General features: G+C 36.6%; 1 protein-coding gene across 8 annotated transcripts in view; it reads left to right on the forward strand.

Moving 5' to 3' along the window:
- Positions 1-9,998, forward strand: part of UBE3A (ubiquitin protein ligase E3A) — a 48,234-nt gene extending 38,236 nt beyond the window's left edge. For all 8 annotated transcript variants that reach the window (XM_040544441.1, XM_040544686.1, XM_040544517.1 and 5 more), the window contains 7 exons: positions 1,449-1,593; positions 4,622-4,827; positions 6,906-7,070; positions 7,480-7,635; positions 7,727-7,800; positions 8,813-8,956; positions 9,167-9,998. In XM_040544441.1, coding sequence (XP_040400375.1) covers positions 1,449-1,593; positions 4,622-4,827; positions 6,906-7,070; positions 7,480-7,635; positions 7,727-7,800; positions 8,813-8,956; positions 9,167-9,287 — 1,011 coding nt within the window. In that variant the 3' untranslated portion in view covers positions 9,288-9,998. The remainder of the gene's footprint in view (positions 1-1,448; positions 1,594-4,621; positions 4,828-6,905; positions 7,071-7,479; positions 7,636-7,726; positions 7,801-8,812; positions 8,957-9,166) is intronic.
- Positions 9,999-11,548: the final 1,550 nt, after the last annotated feature.

Raw genomic sequence — 11,548 nt, forward strand, 5'->3', positions numbered from 1 at the left:
CATGGCTAACCTCTGTTTCTTTAACTGAGACGTATTTGAAGTGGTTACCCTCTGTTTAGCACATCTAGGTTACAGATACCCTGTATCTGCCCTTCCTGATACTAGTTTTCAATAGCAGTTGGTAGGATTCTTTCCCCACATGCTGCTTTTGCATGAGGAGCTTCGAAGCCTTCAGCCCCGTTATGCTCCCCACCTTCAGCTCAGTCACTCGCTTGCTCTGCTGTGCTGCTTGTAACGTGGCGGGCCCACTGCCTTGGCAGATGTCAGCGGGAGAAAATGGCTCAGGAGAAAGTATCTTGCTGGTGGCATCGCTTCCTTCTTTGTCCTCTTTGTTCCTGTTTTCCTTTACGCTCCTGTAGTCTGATTCTGGGGCATAAGGGATGTGTTGGCGTATGTGTGGATAAGGTAGGGTAGTGAAATAAAAAGAGGTTCAGCATGTTAAGAACACGTACCGGTAAGTACAGTCAGCACCATCCTGGATTGTAGGCAGATCTTTCCAGGAATATGGTCTTTGCAGAGGAGTGTACAGGTCCTTCTGTGCCTCACAGTACTGCTGTTGAATTTTCTTCTGCACATGGGTATGTTTAATGTAATAACACTGCACAGGTTTGACCAACATGTTTGTGCTGCTAAGCAGTGCATTTGTTGGCAGATAAAAAGTATTCTTTAATAACTTGTAATTTAATGAAAGGATACATTTCTGTTGGGGGGAAAAGGTGTTACAGACCTGTAATGGGCCTGCATATAGGAATGAAACCCTTTCCTATGAAGCATCATAACTTCTATGTGACTTTACCTGAATTTTCACTTCCAAGAAAGCAATGCAGTAGGTCTGTGTGAAGGCACTGAAATTAAAAGGACAAGACATTTCTGAGACTTTTTCAAAAGGGTCAGGAGGAAAGGGAATTCATTTGACTGTAATATTCCTGTCTTTTTGTTTTTTTCCTAGCTCTGTTAGTGAGATGTGACTACTTTTCAAAGGCATGTCTTCTGTCTTCCACTCTAAGTTATCACACAAAGACTCCAAAAACATGTCTGTGTAGTCCCTTTGCAAAACCTTTTGTTGTCAGCTGCGTAGATCAAACTGCAGTCTCTTATAGTCAGAAGAATTTAGATAACCCAGCAATGCACCTTGTTTTCATATGGTTTTCTGTGAATTTTGTTCAACGCATTGCTAACTTGAAGTAAGTGCTTAGAAGAATGGAAATGGAGAATGCTAAGAGGCTTAACTGGCTAACAGATAAGATCTTTGGTAAGTTTCTTGCTGCGTTAATCCCCAAATGCTAATACCTGCTTAAAGTGATTTAGCATTACTGTTGTTTTCTGATGTTTTACAGTTGTGATTTATACTTTCTTTCTTCTTAGGTTTGGAGGGTAGATTTTAATGTAGTTACTTCATATGCCGTTGAGATGTACTAATGAAATAATTTCATCTGTTCACTCAATAGCTAGAGATGATTGCCATGGAAAATCCTGCAGACTTGAAGAAGCAATTGTATGTTGAATTTGAAGGAGAGCAAGGGGTAGATGAAGGAGGTGTTTCCAAAGAATTTTTTCAACTGGTTGTGGAAGAAATCTTCAATCCAGATATTGGTATGTTACCTTTGCTTCTGAGTAATTAGCAAGCTTTTTGCAGTGCCTTTCTACATTTGCTGCTTTTTTTCCCTGAAGTTCCCCAGATTCCTTGGTGACTGAGAGTACTTGACCCAATAAGGCTCAGTGTTTTGCCATCAGTCATCCTCCTATGGAGCAATGATGAAAGGCATAACTGTGTGTAGTTAGAGAAAGCTGCCGTTGTTTGCTTAAATATAAGTCAGTAGTGCAGGGTTCCTTTGCAGGGTTCCTTTGTTTGTTCTCTCACTTTTCTCCTCGCTTTGCTTTGTGATTAGCTTCTAGAATTAGTAAGCAAACCAGAGAGGAAGAACTTCTGCAATAAAACCAGAGTAGGACTATGGTGAGTTTTTGAGTTATTTCCTCCCCTTCCCCCAGCTTAAAAAAATACATACATATATATATACATATAAGAGTTTCAGTTCTTCTAATGGTTTAATCTAAAATGTCTCCAGTTTGACAGTAGTGTCAAACTTGATTGACTAAGATGTATCAAACTATTCCTAGTTCTTCTTAACCAACTACAAGGTTTTTATATTTGTTTTAAGTCACATTTCCATTTTATTATTTTTCCCTCACTCCCTGCACCAGCCTTTTACACTTCTGTTTTTATTCATGCAACTACATGCACATATATGCTTTTAATATGCAGCTTGTCTGCAGTTGTGAAAGAATTTAAATGGTTACAATATTGTGAATACTCTGTTGGGACAGAAATCAGACCTACCAGGATCCTATCCTAATCTCATAATTACGTGGAATGTGATGTCATGTTTTAGTTCCTGTAACCTAACTTCCATTAAAGCTCAACAGCTTGTGGCCATTAGTTAATTGTTCATCAAACTTTTTTTTAAGAGCCGTTGTTCTTAAGTTTTGTAGCTTAGAAAATTAACTAGGAAACGTGTATTTGCTTTGACCAGATGAAAGAGGAAGTCCCCAGACGTGGTAACAGAATATGGATCTTGGGACTTGCCCTTTACAATACCCAAGCTGGTTCTTGTAACAAGTGACACAGACTCGTAAACGAGTCTTACTCACTCCAAAAACTACTGTTGGAGAGATTTGGCATCTGAGTTAAAGGCTATTTGGAATATGTTAGAGTATGGCACAATAAGATCTCGGTACTTTGTCAAAGTACTGTTTCCAATGTGGAATATGTTTGTTTGTTTTAACCTGAGTTTATCTAAAGAGAATTTGTGTGAGTTTCTTCGTTGTGCTATGTATTGAATAGTCCTGTGTAATAACTGAAGTCTGGTTCAGCTAAGATTTTGCTAGTGTGTGTACGTTCCCGCTAGATAAAGATGGATAACCGATTAGGTGTGTGTGCATGGTTTAATTTTTTTGAATTCAAAATGCAAACAATTACAAGCATTTTTGTATTTATATCTACTTTGCCAACAAAAAATAGCTTTTTTCTGCTTTTGGTATAAATCTGTAAAAGCAGAAAATGTAGCTTGCTTTCACATTTTTTTCTTTTGCACATATATTGATACACACTGTGGTATATGCAGTGTATAAGCTGTTGTACTGTGACTTCTGCTGACCTGTGAATGCTTCATTTACCAGTGAATGAAATCCTTTAAATAGAATTTAAAACATTGCCTGATAGGTATGTGTGGAGTGATGTTTATTGTAATAGTTCTTTGCTAGTACGTTTCAAATATTTTCATATTAAACTACCTTAAAGTTTTTGTCAAAAAAAAAACAAAAAATCACAAAGTAGTAGATTTATGACCAACAATTCTCATGGTAAGAGAAGGAATAGCTTCATCTAATATTCTTAGCAGCATTACAAAATTGTTTTCCCCTTATTGCAGCTTCTCTTTCTTCTGGTGTTATATTGTAATTTCAATGTACAATAGTTTCAATTTGGGTCAGTGAATAAAATATTGCATTTCATTTTAGTCTTTCCAGATGTGAATATGGGTAAAATGTTAGTCCTTCATTATTATACATCTTCTGGAATTGTTTGTTTTCACTGCTTAACTCTTTCATCATCTTCCAGAAAGTACAAGTCACTGCTTTTATTATGCCAGTAATCCAGAAGCTACCTAAACTTCAGCCAATTCAGAAAATGGAATGCAGGCTTCTGTTTAATGTTTCTCCTTCATATGCTTGTGTTGCTCATCCATCTCTGATTTCCAGTTTTCTTGCCTCATGTGTTAGTCTGCTATTTGTGTTCCCATTGATAGCTGACCCTGTCCTAGTACCTTGCTGAGATAAATAATATTCTGTTTTTGGGAATAGCCACCGTCTTTGAATGAGTTTGCAGTTCATCCCCTTAGGCTCAATTGAATGAGAATTCAGGCTTCGTATCTTGTTTGAAGGTGGCATCTTATTTTCAGCCTAAGGAGGCATTTGGTGACTCTGTGTGTCCTATGCTACATTTCTTCCTTGAGTTAGGATGTATGTGGTAGCTGCACTAACTCAGTTACCAAAATACATCTTTGCGTGTGTGTGTTAGGTATCTAACTTGTTTCAAGTTCATGTGTAACGGTTAATCCCAGCTCATCACCATAGCTTCTAGTTCAGTGGGAGGTCTGCATCTATTCCTGTCCCTTTGCTGGAACTGGCATGCAAAAGCCTTTGAGGAAAGGCTATCCTTCTATAGTAATTAGAGTTCTTCGGGGTGATTTCATCCACATGGCTATTGATTGATCTTTTCTAGCCCTGCTGTATTTATCAAAGTTAAAATCTATGTAAACAATGTGCTGCTGCTTCCTCAATAATGGAAGGGGTTGGAAAAGGTTTATATGTATGACTTCAGCGGGCATTTTAGGATGTTGTATTGCAGGCCTCATGCATGCTTGTAGTCGTAAAGCGACTACTAACATCTTGAGCAGCTTCAGTTACCCTAAAGGTAAGTAGCTCTCTTTTTTTGCCATTACATTAAGTATAACTTTTAGTACACCTCTAAAATGTATTTATACAAATAGGTTTATAAAAGTATGTTTTACATCTCATTTTTATTGAAATGTAACCATAATTGTTCAAAATTATTTTTTTGCAGGTATGTTCACATATGATGAATCTACAAAACTGTTTTGGTTTAATCCGTCCTCTTTTGAAACCGAGGGTCAGTTTACGCTGATCGGCATAGTGCTGGGTCTCGCTATTTACAATAACTGTATACTGGATGTACATTTTCCCATGGTTGTCTACAGGAAGCTAATGGGCAAAAAAGGAACTTTCCGTGATCTGGCAGACTCTCATCCTGTAAGTTCATTATGTTCTTTGAGTTTGTTACTGCGTTTTCTAGGCAATACTTTGAGATTTAACTTAAACACAAAATCACTGTTAGAGGTGGAAGTGAATTAACCAGTGATTTGTGTGAAGTCTGTATTTGTTAAATTCATAAGGAATAAAACTTACATATGATTTGGAGGAGGCAATGAACCTGTAGGACTGGGTATTAATAAAGCTTTGCTCTGTTTTTTGTATGCTGCCAGAGTTGCTTAATGTCGTCATTAACAGTTGCTTAGTGTCTTCCCAAGGAGATTTCTAAAATGAGGCATTTATCTGTATTTGTAGAAATAGTTTTCTACAAAATACATGTCAGTAGCAGTTGACATGCAAAGACACGATGCTTGTTTCATGTTTCCTAAGCAAAGGACAGATGCAGCGGTTCATAAATACTCCTTTAGTTTGCAAGCAGTGATCAATGTCTATTTTACCTCACCTGTTCCCAGCCAACGGCTACGTAAAAGCACCAAGCTGCAAGCACGCGTTACTGAAGCATGCATAGAAGCATGTATGTGGGATGTCTTGGCCCTGCACCAGTAGCTTTGTCTTATGCTAATGGGTAGGGCTTGTTGTTATGCTTCATTTCGTTTCAAAATGGTGGGACACTTCCCTTTTCAGAAGCAGTTATGCAAAATCTTCAGGTATTCAAAAAAAGAGTAAGATGATAATTTTAAAAACTTGTCTTTTGTTTAGATATAATCAGGAATTGAGGCACGTGTAATCAAAAAATAGGTTATCCAGTCTGCTTTGGATGACTATACGTATCAGCATGTCAGCTGTGACCAGTTTTTCTGTCAAATGATGTTGAGAAATACAGTGCTCCCAGATTCCCATAGTTAGAATTATAAACTCAACATTTTTGACTGGAAAAATGTAGATTTATTTCTGTTGAACAAGGCAGTCAGGGTAGTTGTTTTTTTCTTGCTACTCTTCTTTTTCTGTTCTGACACCTATGTTGACCTTTAAAATCATCTTTTTTTTTAATCTTGGTATTCTAATGTGACTGAAACTTGCTTCAGAAGCCAGAGATGAAGTTCAGAGTAGTCAAACAATGCAATCCTCTCTAGTGCTATCATGTGGAGCATGGGGTGCTCCCCAGCCCTCATGACCCAGAGTTCAAGTCCAGTTGTTTTCAGTGCAAGGTATTTTAAGAGGTGCTGTGGAAGTACTAAAAAGATAAAGCTAGTGAGAGGGCAAAGCTTACACATAAACTTTCAGTAATTAAAATATTGAGGCAAAACTTAATTACTCTACTTCACTATAAAAATATAGTTGAATTCAGTTTCTCTACCACCTTCATTTCTGAGCCAAAGAATTGTTCCTAGACCTAGGTTTCTAGGTAGACCTAGGTTTCCAAGAGTCTTAAGCTTTGCCTAAGGAATAACAAGGAGGAAGGCTGACTGTCCCTTTGAGCAGAGCAAATTGTCAAAAGTCATTACAGTTTCCACTTGGCAAATTCTGACTTAAGTTGTGCTTATCATACAAAGTGAGACCTTGAGACTTAGTAACCTCTTTCCTTCTCTTTTTGTGTGTAGACACTTCCTTTTTTTAATGATTGTCCCATCCATGTTGCTTCTACATTACTTCCTAGTTTGTTTTTAAATCAGGGTATAGCAGACACAAGCCTTCTGCCTGAATTTTCTCTCATATAAAAATACAGCAAATACAGATTTTTAACACACGTGTTGAACTTGCTGGTGTAACAAGTTCTGGATGCCAGAAGTAAATATGGGTTCAAAAGAGTTAAAGATGGGAGAGTTGATCACTGGCTTTTAAGTAACAGGTCAGACCACTGTAATTAGGAAGGCTCCTGGGTACTGGTAAGCTCTCCTAAGAGCATTATCATTGTTGCCTTGTTCCTTTTTCTTCCTTATTATCTGCTGTTGATTGATTTTATAGACACTGAGCTTAATATTTTAATTTGTCTGGACTACATGGGAATTAAGTGACTTCTCACGACTCTGAGACAGATAACTTCATGTCTTCTGCTTTTACTCAGTGAAATGTATTGAAACTTATTTATGACAGATGTTTATTTCTTTCTCCATTAGGTTCTTTACCAGAGTCTGAGAGACTTGCTAGAGTATGAAGGAAGTGTGGAAGATGATATGATGATAACTTTTCAAATATCTCATACGGATCTCTTTGGCAATCCAATGATGCATGATTTAAAGGAAAACGGTGATAAAATTCCTATTACAAATGAAAATAGAAAGGTACACTTCATCCTCAAATACGTATTCTTAATGTAATGTGTAATTTTTAGATGCTCTGTGCAGAATTACCTAGGACTCTATAGAGGTTGGTCTCACTTTTATAATGTAAGTTTTAAACCATGGCAGTTCTTTGGTGTCGTTTTTTTTGGGGGGGGAGGGCGGGGGGAGGGTTGCTCTTTTTTGTTAGAGAACATTGGTATGTACATGCATAGCTTCTGGGTGTGATGTTTTGGCCTGTTTGAGGAATATTTGTGACTTGTTCTTCACCGCTGAAGAGAAGCTGAGCCCAGATTATCGGGGCAGAATCATAGAATTAAATGTATTTTTGGAGTTTTATGTTGTTAGGAGATACTTTGAGTAGAGTATGTGTTGAAGTACTAACAGTTTCTTGGGGGCTGTTTCCTTACAGGAATTTGTCAATCTGTATGCTGACTATATACTCAATAAATCAGTAGAAAAGCAGTTCAAGGCCTTTCGGAGAGGATTCCACATGGTGACCAATGAATCTCCTTTGAAATATTTATTTAGACCAGAGGAAATTGAATTACTAATTTGTGGAAGTAGGGTAAGAATCCTGAATGTACACCAGAAAAAGTGGAGCTTTTTTGATCCTAATATAATTAGTGGTCGTTTTTTAAAATGTCATCTTCTTACAGAATTTAGATTTTCAAGCACTAGAAGAAACTACAGAGTATGATGGTGGCTATACAAGAGACTCTCTTATTATTAGGTAATCTTTTATAATTTCTGAAGGAGTACAAGCACTTTACATGCCTGTTTCTTCATAGTGAATTTAATACTGTCAGATTTAGTATTTTTGTAGTGTCGGAAATAAGACTTATCTATAACTTCACTTTACTCAAGTACTGTCATTAGAGCTGATAGCATAAGCAATGTTTTTAGCTTCCAGTGAACTTTTATAAAGCTTAGATGGTATTTTCCTTGGGATTTTTGTATTTCTCTTAAGCCATATAAATAGGACTGTTTCAGGGCCAGGTTAGATGGAGCTTTGAGCCTCTTGGTCTAGTGGAAGGTGTCCATGCCTATGGCAGAAGGATTGGAACTAGATGATCCTTGAGGGTCCCTTCCAGCCCAAACCATTTTGTCATTCCAGGAGTAAATTAGCACTGCTCGTGGTTTTGTTGGGAGGGGGGAGGATTGCAAACACTGAATTAAGTAGGTACAATGTGTGTTGAACTTCGTTTCTAATTAGAAATCAAACTCAACATTAAAAACATTTTTCCTCTTAAAAATGTTTTTCCCCTTACTGTCCCCTTTGACTGGAGAACTCTGTGTAGGCAACAGTCAGAGAAACATACCTTTTTTAGTCTTCTAGATTTTTGCCTTAAAACTATAGTTCATGTTAGGGTTGAAGAACTGTGACAGCAGTTGCGTTTGTTTACTGTGGTGTTTAAGAAAAAAGTTCAGTTGGACAGTAGAGTGGAACCAATGTAACGTCATAGGGCACAGGAATAATAAAATAATGTTTGCAGATCATTTATCAGCAGAATTAAGATTTAAAGTAGTTAAACTGCAATATTTTGGTAATCTTTCCGATTTCTATTTTAGTGTCTCGGTGACTGGTAAATATGTTGATGCTTTTTTATGAATGCAACTTGTAAATTGATAAGATCAATGAGACTACTAAAACTTCGAAGTTCAATTACTTTTGAAAGTCTCATTTATACCGAAACAGTTGTCAGTTTACTTATTTTTGTTTTCTTCCTTATCTTCCTTATTAGGGAATTCTGGGAGATAGTCCATTCATTTACAGATGAACAGAAAAGACTATTCTTGCAGTTTACAACAGGCACAGACAGAGCCCCTGTGGGAGGACTTGGGAAGTTAAAGATGATCATAGCCAAAAATGGCCCAGATACAGAGAGGTAAAATTCTACATGTCACTTTCTTGTTTATAAATGGAAGCAAATTCTCTGCTTCAATTTATTAAGCTTTCACATTTAATTAAGCTAATCTTTAAGCAGAGTAGGTTCTCTTTGAATCCATTGTTATGTATTTAGAATACAGTGATGTATTTCTTAGCACGTAGTACGTGTTCCTCAATCTGAATTCTTCTTTTTTGTGTTTTTCCACAGGTTACCTACATCTCACACATGCTTTAATGTACTTTTGCTTCCGGAGTACTCAAGCAAAGAAAAGCTTAAAGAAAGATTATTGAAGGCCATCACATATGCCAAAGGATTTGGCATGCTGTAATAAATATAACAAAAGGGATTAAATAAATGATGGTGGTGATGTCCCTGTCCAAAAAGGCCATAAGATAGTGAGCTACAGTAGTCACCTGTGTTTGTGCCTCCCTTCTTTACTGGGGACATTGGGCTGGAACAGCAGATTTCAGCTGCTTATATGAACAAAATCTTTATTTTTTCTTTTAGCGTGAAAGTGTTACATATTCTTTCACTTGTATGTACAGAGAGGTTTTCCTGAATATTTATTTTAAGGGTTAAATCACTTTTGCTTGTGTTTATTACTGCTTGAAGTTGAGCCTTTTTGAGTATTTACAAGAAAACAAACTGTACTCTCCCAAGGAAAATATTGCCATCATTTGTAGACCATGTAACCTTCAAGTATGTGCTATATTTTTGTCCCTGTATCTAATCAAATCAAGAACTGTACTTTTTGAAGAGTTTGCTTTTGAAACTTGAAGTCTTGGAAAACAGTGTGATGCAATTACTGCTGTTCTAGCCCCCAAAGAGTTTCTGTGCAAAACCTTAAGAATCAATAAAGATGGAAGGGAGAACTTGGAATGTTAAATTGCAGCCTTGAGAACTTTACTTTAGTCACAGCACAACAATTAAAATTCATTTCACTATATGTTGTCTTCACATGTCTTGTAATAAATTGTGGTTTTAATTAGAAAAACATTTCTTAGCATATGAAAGGGTAGAAATTTTAGTTACTTTTTTTTAAAAAAAAGTTTACTGGGGAAAGTGCATTTTCAACTGAACAGCTTTAGAGTAGGGAGTGAAGTGTTTGAGGAAAAAAGATAGGAAGTTTTTGCTATATTATAAACAAAGCATGTGGAAGTGCACTTAAAATGAAGTTTTATTCTTAATTGCCTATTATGTTGACATTTTAAATAGACAATCCAAAGTCTTCCCTACATGTTATGTCATCACCATTTATTTAATGAATCGTTGTTCCTACTTATCAAGGCACATGATCAGTGTTGCAACATAATCTAAAGGGATGGCTACTGTATTTTAATCTCATCTAACAATAAGCAAAATTGAAAAATATTAAACAAGGCCTACTTCATGTTGTACACTTCCAACCATTAAATAAACTGTTAGAAAGTAAATACTACAGTTATGCTCATCTACTACATAAAGTATTCAGTAGGTTTTTAATTTAACTTTACAAATCATATCAGAAATAAATCCTTTACCTTTTGTAGTCTGTGTTTAATGTTAATTTCTCCTGTTGCAATATATGATAAAGGGATTATGCATTTTTAAGTGAAGACATAACTGGCATATCTCTTTCATAATACAAGCTACAGCTGATGTGCAGAGCTGAGCTTGTGCCTTGACAATTGCTATAACTGACTACTACAGATCAAATCAGTGACTGTGTGGAATTGGAATTGGCATTAAAAGGCATAGTTTTGAAATCATTGGAGAAAGAAAAGATGTCTTTCAGGATTATTTTAATAAATTCTTTCTAGTAATAGAAACAGACAACTGTTATGTAACTATGATGCTGAATAAAACAGTGACCTTTTTTCACCATGGTTCAGTGAAAAAGAAAACAAGTGATTTCCTTACTTTGATAAACTGCATATTAAATTATTTGTTTAGAAAATGTTGTAGTATAGCATAATTTGAGGGTTACAGATGCGTAAAAACTCTCCAGAAGTGAACTGTAGTGCTGTGGGGTCCAGCGCTGGTCTGCTCTTGAATCCAGGCTGACACAAGAAGGCTGCCTTGATGTGAGGACTGAGACTTGCTGGGGAGAGAAGGGCGCTTTGTCATCTGGTCTTTGATCTCTAGGTGGCACTTAAGGTATGCCTTCAGGATTTTCACCTCATAGCATGTCAGGTTTAAGAGGAAAATGCAAGGTAATCTAACGATAGTTCTTGCTGACTCATTTGGGTTTGGGGCATCTTTTACTGTAGATAGTGAAAATGGTTTCTGCTGAGCTGTTTTGTTGCAGGTACGAACTACGTGATGATACTACCGTCTGGTATGTACTACCATCAGTAGTCTAATACTGTTCAGACGATATTCCTGTAATACTTTCTATTCTGATGTAGCTATGGATCGTTGTTATATCTAACTGATAGGCATGTAAGTCATGTTTTTTTATATAGATCCAAAAGCTGGGCAGTCGATGTGGTTGGATAGGTATACAAAGTTCTCACAGAAGTGCTATCATCTTAAATATGTTTTTTCTATCTTCCTTTAGCATTAAGATTAAAATAATACATAATTGCATTAGCCTGTTTTAAAACTGTA

This window comes from Cygnus olor, chromosome 1, assembly GCF_009769625.2.
Source record: "Cygnus olor isolate bCygOlo1 chromosome 1, bCygOlo1.pri.v2, whole genome shotgun sequence".
NCBI lineage: Eukaryota > Metazoa > Chordata > Aves > Anseriformes > Anatidae > Cygnus > Cygnus olor.